Genomic DNA, 19,239 nt, shown 5'->3' on the forward strand with positions numbered 1-19,239 from the left:
GGTGGCCTGAAGAGGGTATCAGATCCCGTGGAGTTGGAGTTACAGGAGATTGTGAGGGCCCAAAGTAGGTGCTGGGAACTGAACTTGTGGTGTTTGAAAGAGCAGCAAAAGCTCTTGACCACTGAGTTGTCTCTCTAGCCCCTACACTAAATTTTCCCATATATTAAAGAAGTCTCTTTAACTCCATGGTACAGTAGTCCTTCCTTATCCAAGGTTTTGCTTTCCACTGTTTTAGTTATACATGATCTGGAAATACCAGATGGAAAATTGCAGAAACAAATAATTCATGTTTTAAATTATGTGTTTTAAATTATGTTTAAATTATTTTCTAAGTACTGTGATGAAATCTCTTACCACCCTGCCCTTTCCTCCCTGGAATGTGAACCATCCCTTCATACAGCATATCCACATCACACACACTAGCCCCTGTTAGTTACTTAGTAGCCTACCTATAGAAAAAAAATCATAGTATAGGTAGGGTTCTATACTATCTATGGTTTCAAGCATCTATTGGAGGTCTTGAAATGTATTCTCCACAGATAAAAGGGGCTACTGCATATCCATATGATGGACTATTATTCATCACTGAAAAGAAATTATCAAACCATGACATGGAGAGGCTTAATGTATATTACTAGGTGACAGAACCCAATATGAAGAGACTATATACTACTCTACTATTATGGTATTACAGCAGCCTCACTACTGTAAATGTCCCCTGTGCCTACCTATTCTTTCCCTACTCTCTCTACACCACTGGCCACAACTCATCTCTGTGTCTCCTTTGTCTTGTCTTTGCCAATCACACTTTGAACTGTGCTTCCCACTCATTGTACTGTGAACTTAAAACTGCTGTGAGAAATAAAACCCAGTGATTAGCGAAGGTCCTTTTAGGTGCACAGCTGGTGCTAAGTGGTGTTTTAACGTACTTCAGAGGCTAATGGACAGCAAGGCTGAGACAAACAAAACAGTCAAAGGACGAGAACGGCTCATCAGGATTAGGAATGAAACTAACCAGGACAGGTTTACCTGCAATAGCTGCACCATTTTGAAGACTGTGAAATTGGTTTGATCCTGGGTTTTCATAGGAATTTTCACAGTGAGAATAACAGCAATGAGTTTTGGGTAAATGGGGAAGATGATCTCTAGGAGGGAAACAGGACTAGCAAAGGTCAAGGTATGAGGAAAAAAATTCAGGAAAAATGCAAAGTTGTTACCATGACAACAGCAGAAGGTGCATGCTAAAGGAGAATGGGAGATAGGGTCAGAAAGGAAGGGTAAGGCCAGATTATAGAAAAATTGATTCATCAGCCTGAGGAGCCTTGGCATCTAACGACTTCCTGCAGCCATAGTGTGTCTTTGGGTTCCTTAGGAGCCTCACTGCGTCTGAGCATCTCATCTCTATGATATAGGACACAAGAGCACCTCTCTCACAGGGTCAAGCATCTACAAAAATGAGGACTTGCTGTTCTTTAACCCATTCAAGCATTTATTGGCCATACACCAATTCAAACACCCATTAGAATCCTAGCATTCCAGGGATATGGGAATAAATGTCTCTCTCTGCAGTAAATCACAGGACAGTGGGGAAGATACTTCATAAATACATTTGAGAAGACCACAGATTTAAAGCATGGGAAGATTAAAGGAGTTGTGATCTGTGCTATCCTCCTCTCCTTATCTATTTCCTTAAATCCATAGGAAAGAATGGAGTTAACCTTTATAACAACATGAGCCTTTGGGAGTCACGGGACGGTGTTTTCTGAGGGAGCCCATGGTTGGGAAACTCAAAGCAACACAATATCCTGCTGTGGCAGGTGAGTAAGAAATCCTTAGCAACCATTTTGTTTAAGCAGCATTTTTTTTTCCTACCTGGTGACATTAATCATGACAAAACAGTTTCCTTTATCCACGATCCATTGCTCTTCTAAGTTTCCATATCACCTGCGCTCAACAGCAAGATGGACACCAGCTTTTCCTTGGGAATTTATTAGTTCATTATGTTTGTAATGAGTATGCATGATTTTCCACTTGAGTAGACCATACACCAGAATCATGTCAACACAAATGGTCATGGACCAGCCCAGAAAAGATTCTTATTTTAAATTTGCCAACAAGAAAACAACTCAAAGTTCTTGTAACCATAGAAGGTTAGTAAGAAAAGAAAGGAATAGCCATGCTAGCAAAGTTGTAGGTCATTTACTCTCTAACAGGTCAAGGTCATTTTTTTTTTTTTGTCATATGTAATTTTCAGGCACTTTTCAGAAAGACTATATCTCAATGTGCCTTGTGGATACATAATTCTCTGTATATTCACAATGTTACTAAAAGTAACTTAACTACAACCACACACTGGAAATTCTTTTAAGGATACTTGAAGTCATCCAAGAAATGATCATTACAGTTTCAAGCTAAGTGAAAGTTTTTTTCTTTTTTCTAAATAAAACAGAAACAAAAGGGCTTTTTCATATTTGCCATTCTTCTGGAAAGATGAAAGTGACTAATTTTTCTGTAGCTAAAAGGTCATTGGCAGTTAAGACACTGACACGCAAAAACATTTCATTGGCCCATGCTGGTAGCTCACAGCCACCACTTTATACCTCTAATAGCTATTCCTTCCAAGGAGTAAGCAGAGAAGAAATAGCAAGTTTGTCAACTACTATATACAGTCCTGTTCATCAATTTACTGAGAAGTAACCAAGTTCCTGCAGGATTTTCTTGGTATACCAAATAAGCAGATTGTTATAAAAATATTTTTAAAGTACTTGCTCTGTACAAATACCATACCGAATGGCAAAAGATGAAATGAGTGTTAGAGCACTGAGACTTTTATCATTGTGAAAATACCTAAAAGACTCAATTGAAAGGGAGGAGGAATTTATTTGGTTTTAGAGACTTCATTCCAAGGTCAGTTTTGTCTATTGCTTTGGACCAGAGGTGAGGCAGAATCTCACAGAGGTGAGAGCTTGTGACAGAGGCTGCTCACCTCATGGCATCCAGGACACAGAGGAGACAGGAAGAAGTCAGGGCAAGATAAACCCTTCAATGACACACCTCCAGTGACCTCCTTCCTCCAACCAGCCCCCCACATGTGACAGTTCCACCGTGTTCCAAAAGTCTGTTCAAATTTTGAATCCATTAATGGATTAAACCTTTAGATAGTCAGCAACCTCATGATCTAATTATCTCTGGAAACCTCTTGAAGATCCAGCCAGAGGTATGCTTTATTAATATAGACATCTCTAAATCCAATTGAATTTGTACTCATGATCTTAGGAGCTCACGGCTTATATGGAAGATAGTTCATAAACATAAATACATCATGGAAGCACCAAATACTGTAAGAAGAATGCAGCTACGTACTACTTTCAGCTGTAGAGATCTGGGAAGGCCATCCCCAGTGAAGGATCTAACAGAATTAGAACTTGATGGAAAGTGTGTGCTAGTGCTGCTTAAAACACAATGGAGAGAAAATGGAAATATGTTTAATTAGTTCTACTGACATAGTACATTTGTTTTACATATTAGTACTGCACTGAAAATAGAGAACTAAAAAACACTTTAAAAATTGTCCATATTAAGGAATATTGTGAATTCAAAGAACTAGTAAGGGGTGATGGGGGAAGTCTTCATGGGAGTAGAGATACAATGCAGTGATATAAAGGGAGCAAGGGAAAGAATGGAATAGGATGGGTTAGACGGGGTGGGAAATGGGAGGGCAGCATAGAGGAGGGTGTATTAGGAGGGATAACTAATAGTAGAGGCCTTTTGAAAAAGTCATATAAAAACCTAGTACTATAGAAGCTTCTTAAAATATATACATATACAACACTAAAACAGTTTAGATGGAGTTACCCTATAATGCAGGGACAGTGTTCCTACCAGATACCACAGGCTAGCAAATAAAAAGTGCATTGCCAGGAATGAACTTCCTTTTCTGTAGCTGTGGACCCAGGTGTGTTGGGATTTCATAAGCCCTCAAACAATACTGGCTATTGCCATTGACCTTGGTTACCTGCCAGAACTTGATAGTAAGACCCTATTGCTGAAGACACTGCCCACCTGAATCATAGAGCAAACAAGGAGCAATCAGGCTGGTACTGATCTGGAAGATTCATCTCTATAGGTAACTTTCATAGTGCTGGCTGGAAGGTTCTATGCATGCTGCTCAAAGAGAAAAGTAGTCATCCACCTTACCCAGCTGTCAACCCTGCAAGCTCCAATAACAACTAGCCTGTCAAAATATACCCACTGGTACAATAGTAGCAAAAATGTTATGGGAGTAACCAATCACTTTCTGATTGGATTTAAGGTCCACTTCACAAGATGGAGCCCATACCTGGCACTGTTAATAGGTCCAAGAATCTGTTGCTAGAAAGGTCACAAGCTGTAGAGGAAAGCCTATTACTATTATTCTATGAAGTGGTCATGGTATTTGAATGGCTCCTAACGACTTATTGTTATACCCATAGGTTAGTGCACCTCTCAGTTCCCACCAGAGAAGCTTCTTCTTGCAGCAGATGGTGATTAAACATAGAGGTCCACAGCTGGCCAATGTGCAGTGAATAAGAGACTGTGGAGTGCTCAGCCCTAAATGGGACACCTATATCATAGCTTCTCTTCCCAAGGCTTAGTGATCATTGTGGACAGGGAGTGGAAAGATTGCAAGAGCCAGAGGTGGTGAGCAAATATAAAGAAACCATGCTTTATGGATACAACAGGGCAATTGCATAAATGATCCCCCAGTGCTTGTGATGTGATACACAAGACCTGCACAAGCACAAGCCAGACAAAATCCCAGTATGGAGGGAGAGGTGGTCAAGGAGCCCCAGCTCTAACTGAGAAACTATTGAGAACTGATAGATTCTGGGAGAGGAAGATTCAGTTTTCTTTAAAGGTATGGGATAGACCCACAGCCAAGAGCATTTGGGGAACACACATTAGACTCAATAGTCCTTTAAAAAGTAATAATAGGGGACACAAATTTGGGGTGGGAGTGGAGATGGGGGAGGGGTTCTAAATGCAGTCAAAATACATCATATGAAATTCTCAAAAATCAACAAAATATATTTAAAAACAGCGTGCTTATATATTTTTAAATGAATTTCTGCTATCTGGAAACCAATGTGTTTCCTCTGAACAGCTCAGTTGACCACAGCTAACTTTTCATGGATAAATTTGCATTAGGTTTCATAGAAACTGAGAGATAATGTGTGGGCATACCCTAAATTCTTTCCTCACATAAAAAGCAGGCAAGTAGAGACCATAAAACTTTTAAAAACGAAGCAAGTGAATACTTTTATGCTGTTTGAATAAAAATAGTTTAAGTCATTTTCCTGAGAATGAAAGCAAATAGAGAATTTGGAATGTTGGCTAAAGCTGAGGCTGCCCAGATAAAGACAATTTTCAGATCATGTGGAATCCTGTGGCACAGCTGGGATCTCTGCAGTTGTAGGAGAAACTGCCCTTAGAACCAGAAGATTCTATAGCTGGCTTTGAGGGCATGGCAGAGAGTAAAGCCATTGAGGATTTAAATGGATTTATTTACCAAATGTCAGATACTTAACGTCATAGACTGGACAGAATACAGAGCTAAATGAAAAAAAAAAATCTCATCTTTCAAGAAGCTCATAGGTTAGTGTGGGAGACAGAAATAAAACCAAAGTGATTTGTACTAAATGGAGGAAACAGAGTAAAAGTTTTGCAAAGAATTCTGAAGCAGGGCAGTCCTATTTGTTTTTCTAATTGAATCTCTTTGGCTCTATAAGTATTTGGACATAGTTTAGAGATTCTCACACAGATAACGGAACCCAAACAATGATGATCAGACTAGAACGAAAGGAGCAAGTGTCTTTCCATTTTAGTTTTTTAGTCTTTTAAAAATATTTTCATCTGAATTTCCTTTTTTAGTGATCAAAGATTGCCAAGGAAATTAATACCAAATGACACTAAGTCTGGGCTTTGTTATCTAGTATGTCTATGAGGAGTGTGAACTAAAATTATGGAAACCCTGACTTTTCGTCTCCCACATTTGTCACAAAGAAGTATTTGATTTCTATTTTTCTGCCTTGCTCACCACAACGCAAAATTTGAAGAGCCTGTGACTCTATGCTTTTGACAGGTAGCTTTACAAGGGTTTCATTACCTTGATTTTTAACATTCTACAGCCAACTAGACAACCTCAGGACAGAAGAACAGTCTAAGGAAAACAAGGAATTGAACCAAAGTCAGATTCCAAGTCATCTTTCTTGATGGTACCTTCCACTCGTTAGTGTGGGCCGGCTTTCCAAATACCACTATTAATTAATTACTTGACCAGGATATTTGCACTTGTAGATGGAAGGAAGAGAGGAATGGAGGGAGGGGAGAGAGAGTTAAATAAAAAGTTTCAAAATCGGGCTGGAGAGATGGCTCAGCAGTTAAGAGCACTGACTGCTCTTGCAGAGGACCCGGGTTCGAGTCCTAGCACCCACATGGCAGCTGTCTATAACTCCAATTACAGGGAATCTGACACCCTCTTCTGATCTCAGTGGACACTGCACACATGAGTGCACTCACATGCATGCAGGCAATACATTCATACACATAAAAAATAAAATTAAAATAAATTTTAAAAATTTCAGAATCATGTTAACTTTCATTCATTGATACTGATTTTTGTGATTACAATTGCTATATTAAAACGTGTTTGCAAAACACATATGAGAGAGAAGCAGCTGTTTTAGTTTCAGGGCACACAAAGATCATGTTCTTGACCAAGACAAGTTCATGACCTAGAGCGGACAAGTAAGCAAGATAACAAAATAGCAGTAGAAAACACAATGACTAACCCTGCCAGATAACTCATTAAGAAAGGGATATTACTTCTGGATCCAATCAAGTGCATAGGATTTGCCAACAGTGGAGCAGGGACTGGTATTTTAACTAATAATAATGAACATGGATCGCCTTGCAGTCAGACAAAGTTTGCAGGATGTTCTGAGATTTTAGCATGAGAGATTTCATGACTGTTCGTATTATTACTTTTCAAATGCATTCAGAGTCACATTTGAGTGACTAAATTATATTAATTTTCCAAGTTTCATTCCTTCATTAGAATAGAAAATTCAATTTACTTCATCAGGATAGATATATTTTCCCTCCATTGGACTTAGTGTAAATATTTTCATTTACAATGAAGAAAAACATGGTTCTTACTATTTTTTTTTTAAATTGGCCATCTCCCTATTTCTATCTCTATTTCTACCTACCATCCTCATCTTTATAAGATATGTGCACACCCCAGATCGAAGCAGAATTAGAAAGACACAGAATTAGAAGGTACTATCTGGTTGAATGTCGTGACTGACCAACTAACCAACCAAAGAATAGAAAGGAAGTAAAAATATTGGTATATCACTAAAATTCCTGGTGGAAACCAACAGTACATTGCATTAGATCATATGGAGTTTAATTATAGGGCTTTATAAAAGCTATATGGAGGGGTTGGAGAGGTAGCTCAGTAGTTAGAGGACTTGCTGTTCTTGCAGTGAACCTGAGTTCAGTTTCCAGGCCTTGCCTTGGGCATATCACAAATGTCTGCAACTCTAGCTCCATGGGATCCAATACCCCTGGCCTCTGAGGGCACCTGTACTCAAGAGTTTATACTCACACAGAGATAGAAACACATACTCATAATTAAAAATAAAAAAAAAAAATCTTTAAAAGCCAAGAAAAGCACAGGGCAATAAGCCAAGAATGATGGTCAGGCTCTGAAGACATGTGGAGATGGCCCCTTAAGAGGCATTGGCAGAGATTCTGGGTAGCGTGAAGATGAATTACCTATCTCACTGGTCCAGCACCCCACCCTCAGTTTCCTCCTGAGTCTTCTCATTGGCTGATAGGGGATGACATGAAGGAGGAAAGCCCCTTGACTTAGTCTGCACTGGTTTAGAGAGAAATAAGGCAGAGGGTGGACTTAAGGGCAGAACAACACAGCCATACAGTTAATGATGCTGCCAAATGGCTAGGTATGTCAAGTGGGGAAGTCTGATTTTATCCTTAGACAATGGGGGTAGGGGACAGAGAAAACAGAGCAGCAACGTACAATGATCCGATTATACTTTCCAAGATAACTTTGGTGGCAGTGGAGAGAGCAAACAGATGTAATGATAGCATAAAGCTGGAAAACCAGTCCTGGACAGGACTGTGAAATTCCAGTGAAAAGTGGAGCCTCCAGGGAGTGATGGCAGGAGTGGATGGGTGAGGAGGGGCTGATGTTGACCGGATTGTACGCAAGGGAGGAGAGGGACAACCCAGGAGCCTAGCCAGGTTGCTGGGTAGAGAGAGAGAGGGTCAAATTACCCTAAGGACTGGGAACATGGCGATTATGGAGTCACGAGAAAATGGGACATAGGCACTTCTGAAGGACTAAGCTTTTGTAGATATTGAAGATTATCTGTTCAGAAGAAAGAATTTTAGCCTCGAAGAGAAAAGTATTTCTAACCAGAGATTAAAATGTGCCTGTGCTTCGGTGACCTGTGTTTGAATCAACTCAGATTCCTGAAGAAGATGATCTCTTTCCCCAACAAGGCCAGCTGCTTAGCCGGTCCTTGGTGTCTTGGGGAAGTGTGCAAGGACCATGAGGTTCACAGAGACACCACACGGCTCTATGCCGCCTGTGTACACAGTGGTTATGGGCACAACTAATTATTACAAACAGCTACCATTTTTTTGGCCTCATTTTGTGCCAAGAGTTCTTGTTTACAATGATAGCAGTGCAGGTTCCTTATTTACACTCCATAAACTAGAGGAATGAGGAGGTTACGTAACTTGCTGAAGGCCACATAGATAGGAAGCAGATGTTCTAAAGAAGACACCAATGGCGTTGAGCCCACGCTACTGCTCTCTTCTTTCTTTTTTTCTTTTTACATTTTGAGATTGGGCTTCACTCCGGGTCCTGGGTTGGACTTGAACTTGTGATGTCAACTGTTACTAGAGTTACACCATCATGCCTGGCCCATTGGGCCCATTCTCTAAGAGCACATACCTGGTGGCTACTGGAGGACACATGAAAATATAGATTGGGCTCAATGATATATGCTGATACTTGTGTGGTTGGGTCTAATTCTTTTAAAACAAATTGGTTAGTCTCTATTTCTGATCCTAAGAATACACATTCTGATACAGCTTGGGAAAAGCTGTTTGAGTATGATTCTTTACCTGAGAAGCTTCAGAATAGATGGTTAAGACATTCTTTGCTATGGCTGGAGAGATGGCTGGCTCAGTGGTTAAGAGCACTGACTGCTCCTGCAGAGGACCCAGGTTTGGGTCCCAGCACCCATATGGCAGTTACAATCATCCAAAACTCCAGTTCCAGGGGGTCTGACACCCTCTTCTGACCTCTAGAGGCATTGCATGCATGTGGTGCTCTAATACATGCAGGCAAAACACTTGTGCACATAAAATAAGAATAAATAAATCAGGGGCTGGAGAGATGGCTCAGCGGTTAAGAACACTAGTTGCTTTTGCAGAAGACCCGGGTTCAAATCCCAGCACACACATGGCAGCTAACAATTGTCTGTAACTCCAGTCCCAGGGGATCTGACAGCCTCTTCTGACCTCCACGGGCATTGCACGACATGGGTGCACTTACCTATATGCAGGCAATACACACATAAACATAAAATAAAAATAATAAAGAAAGAATAAATAAATCAGAAAACATTTAATTAAAAACTACCTTCTCTATTGAAAATGATGCTGTTTGACTTGAGGGGGTTATTCTCCAACTAGAGTTTGAGTTCCTACAGGGTAGAGTCTGGGCTTCATCATAACCACTTCTTCTGAATGGCCTAACATGGTGCCTAGAACATGCAGTCGTTCCATAACTATCTATGGAATGAGTCCATAGGTTGCTGTTTCTCAAGTGCTCCCCTTGGAGGATTTTGTCCCTGTGAGGTAAAGGACAGGCGGCAGAACTGCTGCGATAACAAAGCCACATAGATGAGAGCAGAGATGACTGTGGAAAGACCACAAGGGGACAACACCAGATCAGGAAGGATGGATGGAGTGCACCACAGCTGGTTTGTTTAGAGTGTCTTAAAGCCCAGTAGAGTTGATTCCAGTTGGCATGGATGGGAGGTCACACAGATTAAAAGGAGACCTGCTAGTAAGGAACAATAGGTTACATTCATTTAGCAAGGCAGAAAAAATAGTGGCAGGCTTTAGGGGTGAGCAGGAAGCTTAATCCTGTCAAAGAGCTCAATTACCCTTGAAGACTGAGTAAGCCTGCGGCCTCCATGGCCATTCCTCTCTGCAGCCAGAGCTTAAAAAGAGAGACTTGCAGAGCTGGGAGTAAAGAGAGTCACGTTTATATAGAAAACACTCCATATATATTTGTCTTTTTGAGACAGGGTCTCCCTATAGCCCCAGCTGTCCTGGAACTCACTAATATTTTTAATAGCATATGAAGAAGTTTAGAAATAGAAGAATTAGAAGGCTTAAATGGTTAAAGTCTTTCACAACCTTTCAAATAAACAGTATTTCCTTTTGAATTGTATGACTGGTTACCATTACTCACAAAGTACCCAAACACAGGGATTTCTCTTGACAGGTAACCCCACTTAGTTTTAAAGAAATATTTTTTTTCTTATATTTTAAAAATTGTGTTTTCTCATAAGCATAGCCCATTGTCCAGGAATCTAAATAAGAATCCATTCCGGAGTAATTTATAGTCATGTTAATGTTTTAACATGATGAGAAGCTATGTTCTACTTGAATTAACTCGGCATGGGTTATCAGGTATGTAAAATGGGGGACCTATGTGTCCGAGGCTGAGGAGCAATATATTTTATCAAGTCCTATGCTTCATAAAGATCCTATAAAAACACCAAGAATTGAGTCTCTTATCCCTTATTCTCTTTCTTTTCTTTAAAAAAAAATACTTATTTGCTTATTGGAGTGTGTGTGTGTGTGTGTGTGTGTGTGTATGTGTATGTGTGCGTGCGTGTGTGTGTCCACATATTTGTGCATGTCAGAGGACAATTTCTCTCCTTCCACCAAGTAGGTCCAGGAGATTGAACTCAGGTTGCGATGTTGGTAACTGCCTTTGCTAGCTGAGCTATATTGTGGCCCCTTTTGTTCTTTTCTTGATATAGGGTCTTTCTCTGTAATCACTGATCTGGAACTTATGTAGCTTAGGCTTGCCTTGAACTCACAATAATGTAGAGGATGAGGAGGGGAAGTAGTGGCTGCATTCTCTTTATGTTCTGCTTAATTAGCTCTGTGTTATAACAATATTTTCAAAATATCCAAGAAGCTTGTGAAAGTAAGTCACGTCTCCATCTCAAACTGAAGCCATTTCTGTGGAAGAGGAAAGTGGTAGCTCTTTGCTACTCTGACTCCTCAAACAAGGGCATCCCTTCTCTTCTTCCTCTCCCCACCAGGCAACAGTTCACAGCCCATGGTCTCCTTCGTGGATGAAAGAATTTGCTGTTTTGGAATAAGATGACAACTTTGCTCTGTTACATACTTTGTTTAAATCGGAGCTAATATGTGGGATTACAGAGAATGTCACAACCCCAGATAAAGTGGAAGTCTAAGTTGCTTTTTCTTTGAGATGTGTATGCAGACTTAACCATCTAGTTCTTCTTCTAACTAGACAGCCAAAGAAAAACTGTATGAAGACCCTGGACTTCACAACTCATTTTAAATTCATCTAATATGTGTAGTTAATCCATATGACCTAAGCTTTCTTTCCATGCAAAGTTTTTTTTTCCCTTTCATAGAAACTTGAAGCAACTTTAATAATTTCCTTCTATTCTGGAGGTCTTCAATATTATTAGATTAAAAGAATACTCTAAACATGAGAGAAAAATTCAGCTCACAGAATAAAAAGAACTATGAAAATCTTTGTGCGAAAGTTACCTAGCTGCAAAATAAGATCTCTGAAATAAAAGATGAAAATTATCCCTTATAAAAATCACATGTGAGGGTTTGCAAGATGATTTAGTGGGTAAAGGTACTACTTGTTTCCAAGCTTATGACGTCGATTAGATTCCTGAAACCCACATGCTAGAAGAAGAGAAATGACTCCCACAAATTGACCTCTGACTTCACACACGTGCCGTGGAATGTCCATTACCTCCCAAAATAAATTAATAAAATGTAATAAAATAAAAATGAATAAACACAAAACACTAAAAGGACTTGAGGTCATATTTTTTCTCAGTTGAATCTGGCACACCTCCTTCATTGCTCTTAAATACCACAAATGTCTGTGAACTAAGTGATAAGCTTCAAGTAGTGGGACATAGACTGGTTTTGCTTTTTTCGTTTTTTTATTTTTACTAGATTGAACACAGAAGACAATGTTGAGAAAGAACAAAAGATTTTTTAAAGTATTTAATTGCACCACTCTGAGTCTAATCTGTCATATTTCCATATCTCTCCTCAGTCCTCTCCCATTTTCCCACAATATTGTCAGTCACAAGCATTGCTCAGCATGTGGAAAACACTGCCATTTTCTACAACACAGCTGCACTACTTCCCAACTATTTTCGATCATACATTCTCATCTTTGAAAGTCAAGTACCACTATTTCTATGACTTTTAAATAAGCTAGTTAAGAGTTAGAAAGAAATCTTGATCTATATCAATAACTGATTTCCAAAGACTATTCCTCAACACATTGACCAACATCAAATTCTTTTCCTTAAGAGAAAAAAAAGTTGTTGCAGTTAGTTGAGAGGCTATAAGAAGTCTTATTTCAACAATAAGATGTGATACTAGAGAAAACATTTTTCTTACATATTGACAACAGTAGATTTATTTATTAGGAACTCAATAATAATATTTTCCACAGACACTGATGAGATTAATACATTTTGAATATTTAGTGGAATATCTACCTTACAGTGGAATTTCATTCTAAAATAGGCAGGAGAGAAAATGCGATCAAATGCCAACTCACCAGCATTTTCCTTCTCTGAAATACCTGGAACAGCCTGAAAAAGAAAAGAAAAGCACAAAATTGTGATCCTCCTAGAAAAAAGATTAAATAATATCATTAGGAATAAAGTATCAAGAATGTGGTAAAAACTAGACCCAAACAGCAGAAAAGTGAGCAGTGCAGGACGTTAGTAAAGGTAGCAGATCTGGCTATAATAACTGCACATCATCCTATAATTATTTTCTGGTTTGAAGATAAAAACAATCTAACATATCCATATTGCTTTCAAATGACATTGGGTACCATATTAGACTAAAAGCACTCTGAATTTGGGTGGAATTTTTGTAGTTCAAAAGCATCTGAGGTACTCAGAAAAGAGAAAGCCTCGCTTATTGACTCTGGGCATGGACTCTGTAGGTTAATTTAGTGATACGAAAGGTTTAAAGAAAATTCCATTCCCAGATTTTATCATATTTTAAACATAAGGTTCAGAATTCAATAGAACAAAATGTTTCAAAAGGCTTTCAAACGGGCTGGAGAGACGGCTCAGTGATTAAGAGCACTGGCTGCTCTTCAGAGGACCTGGGTTCTGTTCCTAGCATCCATATGACAGCTGACAGCCATCCTTAACTCTAGTTCCAGGGGATCTGGTGCCATCTTCTGACTTCTGTGGGCACTTTATGACATGGGTGTACTTATATGCAGACAATACACTCACACAAATAAAATAATAAATAAAATATTTTTTAAAAGGCTTACAAAGTGTAACTGTTTAGTGCTATTCTTTACACCCAGAACAAAAAATTAAGGAACTTGGGGGGCTGGAGAGACAATTTAGTGGTTAAGGGCACTCACTGCTTTTGCAGAGGACTTAGGTTAGATTCCCAGCACCCACATAGCTGCTAATAATCATCTGTAACTCCAGTTCCAGGGATCCGATACCCTATTCTAACCTCCAAGGGCATTGTATGACAAGGGTGCACTTACACATATGTAGGCAATACACCCATACACAGAAAATAGAATTAATAAATAAAATACTTCAAAAAAAGGAATTTGAATTTCTGGTTCTCACTTCAGTTATTCCTGTATAAAACAGTTATCACAGAAGTATTAACTTGTGGTGTGTGCATGTGTGTGCGTGTGTGTGAGTGAGAGAGAGAGAGAGGGAGAGAGAGATTCAAGAACACTTCTCTTGTAGATCAGTGTAAGGGAATCAATCAACATTTCCAGAAATATCAACCGTCAGAATGTCCATATCGTCAGGAAATAGGTGACCGCTGAGGTGACCACAGTTGGGTTTTAGGGGATCTGAAGAGTGATGCAATTATTCAAATAAGGTAAATATCTTTATGGATAAAACAGAAGGTGTTTGCTTAGGCAAGGTTGATCGATTCTGAAAGCATATGTTGACTGAGTATTGATCTATGTTTAGGCATTCACCACTTGCTTTCTGGATGCAAGCATGAGCTCTACATCCTGATAAAGTTGTAGCCATCAGGCAATTGAATGGCACTGTGGAGGATGAGACACAGGGCATCGAAGAGAGCACATAGGCTTCAGGCTTGATCCCAGTACCATTTCCTCGAGGGCCATGTCATCAGGTTGTTTCTTCTCCTTCAAGAATTTTTGTTTCAATACTCTGGGAAGGTTACTTCCTTCTTCCTCAAGAAAGTTATGCAGTTGTGATCATATTTGTTAGTTTTTATGGGACTCTTGACAAATCTACTTAAAATATGAGTTCAAAAAGACAAAAAAATATGAGTTTTATATGTGTGAAGTTTAGCTCTTGGATTTACATTTGATCAAGGATTTTAAATTAAAATATCTCTTTGTCAAAAGCAAACACATGGGGCTGGAAAGAGGACTCAGCAGTTAAGAGAACTGAGTACTCTTACAGAGGATCTGGATTCGAATCCCAGCACCCATGTGGTGGCTAACAATCATCTGCAACTCCAGTTCCAGGGGCTCCAATATCTTCTTCTGTCCTTTGAAGACACTGCATGACACAGGTGAACTTGTATGCATGCAGGTAATACATTCATACACATAAAATAAAATTAAATCAATTCATAAAATGTAAAAAAGTAAATACACAACCAAACAGAACCCTTTAAAGTTTTTATTTATCTATTCTTTAAGAATGTCATACATGTATACAATGTATTTTGATGATAGCCACTCCTTCACCCACTCCAACTTCTCATAGATCCCCTCATATTCCCCTCTCAACTTTACATCTCTTCTTTTTTTCATTATAACAGACCCAATCAGTTAGAGCTGCCTGCATTCACATGAGTGTAAGGCCATCCAATGCAGTGTGGTTGCTTGTAAGAGGCCACATCCTTGAAGAAAACTGACTCTAGCTCCCCCAGCAGCCATCTCTCAACTAGGAATGGGGCCTACTAAGCCTGCCCCCCCCATGCTGAAATGTTGACTGCCTTGATTTTATGCAGACAGCCACAGCTGCTGTGAGGTCATGGGTGCAATGGCCCTGTCATGTCCAGGAAGCACTACAATGCAGCAGTCTTCCCCAACCTCTGGCTCTTACCATATGCAGTGGCCCTTGTGCCTTGGGGAGAGCTGATGGAGATGTTTCATTTGGGACTGAGCATGCCACGGTCACCTATTCCCTGCCCTTTGACTACTTGGGAGTCTGTGCTAACTGCTGTTCACTGCAATAAGAAATTTCTCTGATGAAGGTTGAGAGCTGCACTAATCTATAGGTATAAAGATAAGCACTTGGATGATGGTTTGATGCTTTTTCAATTTAGCAAAATAACAGTAATAGCTTCTCCTCTCAGACATGTGACCTCCCTAGCCACAGGTTCTTGGGCAGGTTTACAGTACCAGGTATGAACTCCCTCCTTGTGGATCAGACCTTTTACTAATCAGGCAGTTTTTGGTCACCTCCATAACATTCATGCCACTATTGCACCAGTGGGGATCTCTTGTCAGGCTAGTCATTATTGTAGCTCACAGAGTTCACAGCTGGATAAAACTTCTGATCATTCCCATTTTCCCCACCCCAGCAGACTACACAGCACCTTCTGGTACTGTGAAAGCAATTAGAAAATGCTGACACTTATTTTCTAGTTAATTTAAAGGTAGTTGCTGATTCTTAATTACATGTCCTACACTATCTTGGGTGCAGAAATCCCTTAGCAGTTTTCTTTATTGTAGAATTCACAATCCAGTTGACAAAGATACATGAAAAATTGAGGTATAGCTCTATGCAGTGGATGCTGAAGGACAGTGTTCAGCTCCATCACTGGTGTGGTGTTAAAAAAAATGATTAGGTAGCAGATGATTAAGATTAGTAGATGCAAATGGATTGGTTTCCAGCACTGAACCTTGGGAAAGAGGCATTGCTTAGGAGATTCTTCTTATCCTTGACTTCTAAGATGGCATACCCATCTTAGAAATTTAGAATTCATCTACATTTAGAACCTGTGTCTTGAAGTCCCATAGTTTTGTCTCTATTTCTTGGCTTACAAAGTACCTTTTCCTACAAGCTGGCTATATATACTTTAGTGCCAAGTAGGTGTTCATCAAATGTTTGTAGTATTAACATACTGAGTATGATTGTTGCTTATGAGAAAGTTGCCATAAAAAGCATATTTTAGGGGCTTTGGCTAATAGCTGCCATATGTTTCATTTGAACTGCCTCTTCAGGAAGTGATTTAACATTTCTGGCAATAAAGCAATTAAATAGGATTTTTCTGCTGGCCATGTGGGTTTGCTGTAATTTCATATTTTCTTTTCTCAATGGAACAAAGGAAAGTCTACTAATAACTTCCAAATGAGAGGAAAAATCATTCACACTTTGTTATTCTCTTCTATGATATTCAAATGATAAAAATGACTTTTTCTATGGCTCCCATCTACCTTCCTCACATATACTAACCTTCTAATAGCTCTCCCAGGGAAAGATGTTCATCTAAGTTGGACAATTAAGGTGGTTTTACACTTGATTTTTTAAAAAGCTCATTGAAAAAAAGGCTCTTTAGTAAAAGAGGAGGGAATAATCTCCCTTAATGAGATCATTTAAAGCTGTGTGTGGGAGCTGAGACATCTGTTCCTGTTTGGGGATGTGAAATATGTTTAGGGAAATGCTGATTTTGACATGACTTGTGGAGAAATATACTGACATATCTTTTCTTTTAGTCTGCAGTGTGGGAGCCCCTTGACCTTACAGGAAGAACTCCACCTGACACCTTTTGGGCACTTACACACAGAAGCTTCTCTGGAAATAGTAGCATAAGCAATTGTTGTCTCATGAGAATCCATTTCAGCACAACGCCAATGGATTCAATTTCTTCTTAGTGATTTTGGATGAAAATGGCATGATTTTCCTTTATATTAGTTTTATTAATATGATCTTTCCTTCAGTTATATAAAACATCTTTTTATTTATTTGGAATCTGTATCATAGAATGTCACTACCAAGAAGGCTTTTTAATGATACATCTCTTCAAAGAATAGGAAGTTCGTCTAGAAGATATATTCTTAAGGTCTGTGAAGGGCCAGCTTCTTTCTTTCCTCAGTACACAAAGGGGCCCAGTGGTGTTTTTCTCTCTCTTTCTCTGTCCTTTCTCTCTCTCTGTCTCTGTCTCTCTCTGTCTCTCTCTCTCTCTCTCTCTCTCTCTCAGCAGTGCTTATTTGGAATGCTTTCAAATATTACAGATGTTCACATAGAAGCATCTGGAATATTCTGATTTATCATATAGGAATTTCCTTAAATTACCTTTTAAAAAGTAGTTTAATTCACAGAAGAATTAATGATGGTATAATATATTTATGCTCTTTTAAATCACCCACTTTGGTTCTCAAAAATATTGTATAGAGAAAAATTTTAGGTGCCCTAATTAGTCCTTAGAAATGACAAGAAAATATGCATTTTTCAGTGTTGGAATCCCCTATGTCTCAGAGGAGGGTGTGAGAGCCCATCATGGGTAGTGTGAGCGCCTGCCAGAGCTGGGGACTCACAGCTGGACAACAGGAATGAAGAGTCAGGAAAGGAAACAGCAGAAAAGAAGGTACATGGGGAAATGGGCTCAATTCTTCTCTTCTTCATTTAAAGACCAGTTTGAAATCATTGCAGTGTGTGTATATAAAGAGGCCAGCCACTCAATGATGTTAGTTTGCTTTCATTGGAGTGTTGAGTCTGACTGGCAGGCTGATATAGTCTATTGTTTACAAAGTGTTTCTCTAGCTTTGGCGGTCATCCTTCAGTGAACATACATAGTCTCTTCATGGGAGAGGAGGATTTAGAGGTTATTTCATCATGTTTCCCAAAGTTCAGGTTTTCAAGACCACCTTTGTAATTTCTCCTATATGTATCATTGCTAAGCTATTTAATACTTCAAAACCAAATCTAAAGAAATTTCTCCTTTTCAACTTGGTTTTCACAAGGAATAAAAGTAAAACGCATGTATTTGTGGGCATATTATTTAAAATAAGTGGCTTTCCAAATTTAACATGCTTGCCTCTGCATCAGCTGATGTGCTACCTAAAATCTGTGCATCTTGGGAAACCACTGATTTTGCCCTTTCTCTGTCATTTTGACTATGAAGATGAGGAGATCTCAGCATGCTAAATGACTCGCTCAATGCTGCAGAGCATTAGCCACCAAACTGGAAACGAGACTAGTCTCTTCTGGACAGTACTGTCTTTTAGACCAAAGGAAGACCAATGATCACGATGATTTTATCCCTCCCAGAGCTTTAATCTTCTCAGTGTTCAAGAGTCCATTTTTAAAAAATATTTTTATTTCACTTAGTATAACAGTTTCTATTTCCATCCATTTACCTGCAAATTTCATGATTTCATCTTTCTTTACTGCTGAGTAAAACTCTATCGTATAAATGAACCACATTTTCATTATCCACTCATCAGTTGAGAGACACTTAGGTTGCTTCCATCTCTTAGCTATTGTGAAAAGAGCAGCAACAAATGTGGATGTACAAGTGTCTCTGAACTGGGATGAGTTCTTTGGGTATATCCCAAGGAGTGGTATAACTGGGTCAAATGGTAGGTTCTTTTGTAGTTTTTTGAGTTCTCCACACTGTTTTCCATAGGGGTTGAACAAGTTTGCCATCCCGCCAGCACTGGATGAGTGTTCCCCTTTCCCCACATCCTCTCCAACATTTGGTATCATTTGTTCTCTTGATCTTAGCCAGTCTGACTGGGGTAAGATGAAATCTTAAAGTGATTTTAATTTGCATTTCCCTAATTTTTCTAGTGATGTTGAACACCTTTTAAGATGCTTCTTAGCCATCTTTATTTCTTCTTTTGAGAACTCTCTG

At 39.2% G+C, this 19,239-nt stretch overlaps 1 protein-coding gene across 4 annotated transcripts in view; it reads right to left on the reverse strand.

The window, feature by feature from the left end:
- Dlc1 (DLC1 Rho GTPase activating protein) overlaps positions 1-19,239 on the reverse strand; it is a 441,479-nt gene that overhangs the window by 188,439 nt on the left and 233,801 nt on the right. For all 4 annotated transcript variants that reach the window (XM_029569842.1, XM_029569841.1, XM_008846071.3 and 1 more), the window contains exon 5: positions 12,953-12,986. In XM_029569842.1, the coding sequence (XP_029425702.1) occupies positions 12,953-12,986 (34 nt within the window). The remainder of the gene's footprint in view (positions 1-12,952; positions 12,987-19,239) is intronic.

Source organism: Nannospalax galili, unplaced genomic scaffold (genome assembly GCF_000622305.1).
Source record: "Nannospalax galili isolate Female #2095 unplaced genomic scaffold, S.galili_v1.0 scaffold1282, whole genome shotgun sequence".
Lineage (NCBI taxonomy): Eukaryota > Metazoa > Chordata > Mammalia > Rodentia > Spalacidae > Nannospalax > Nannospalax galili.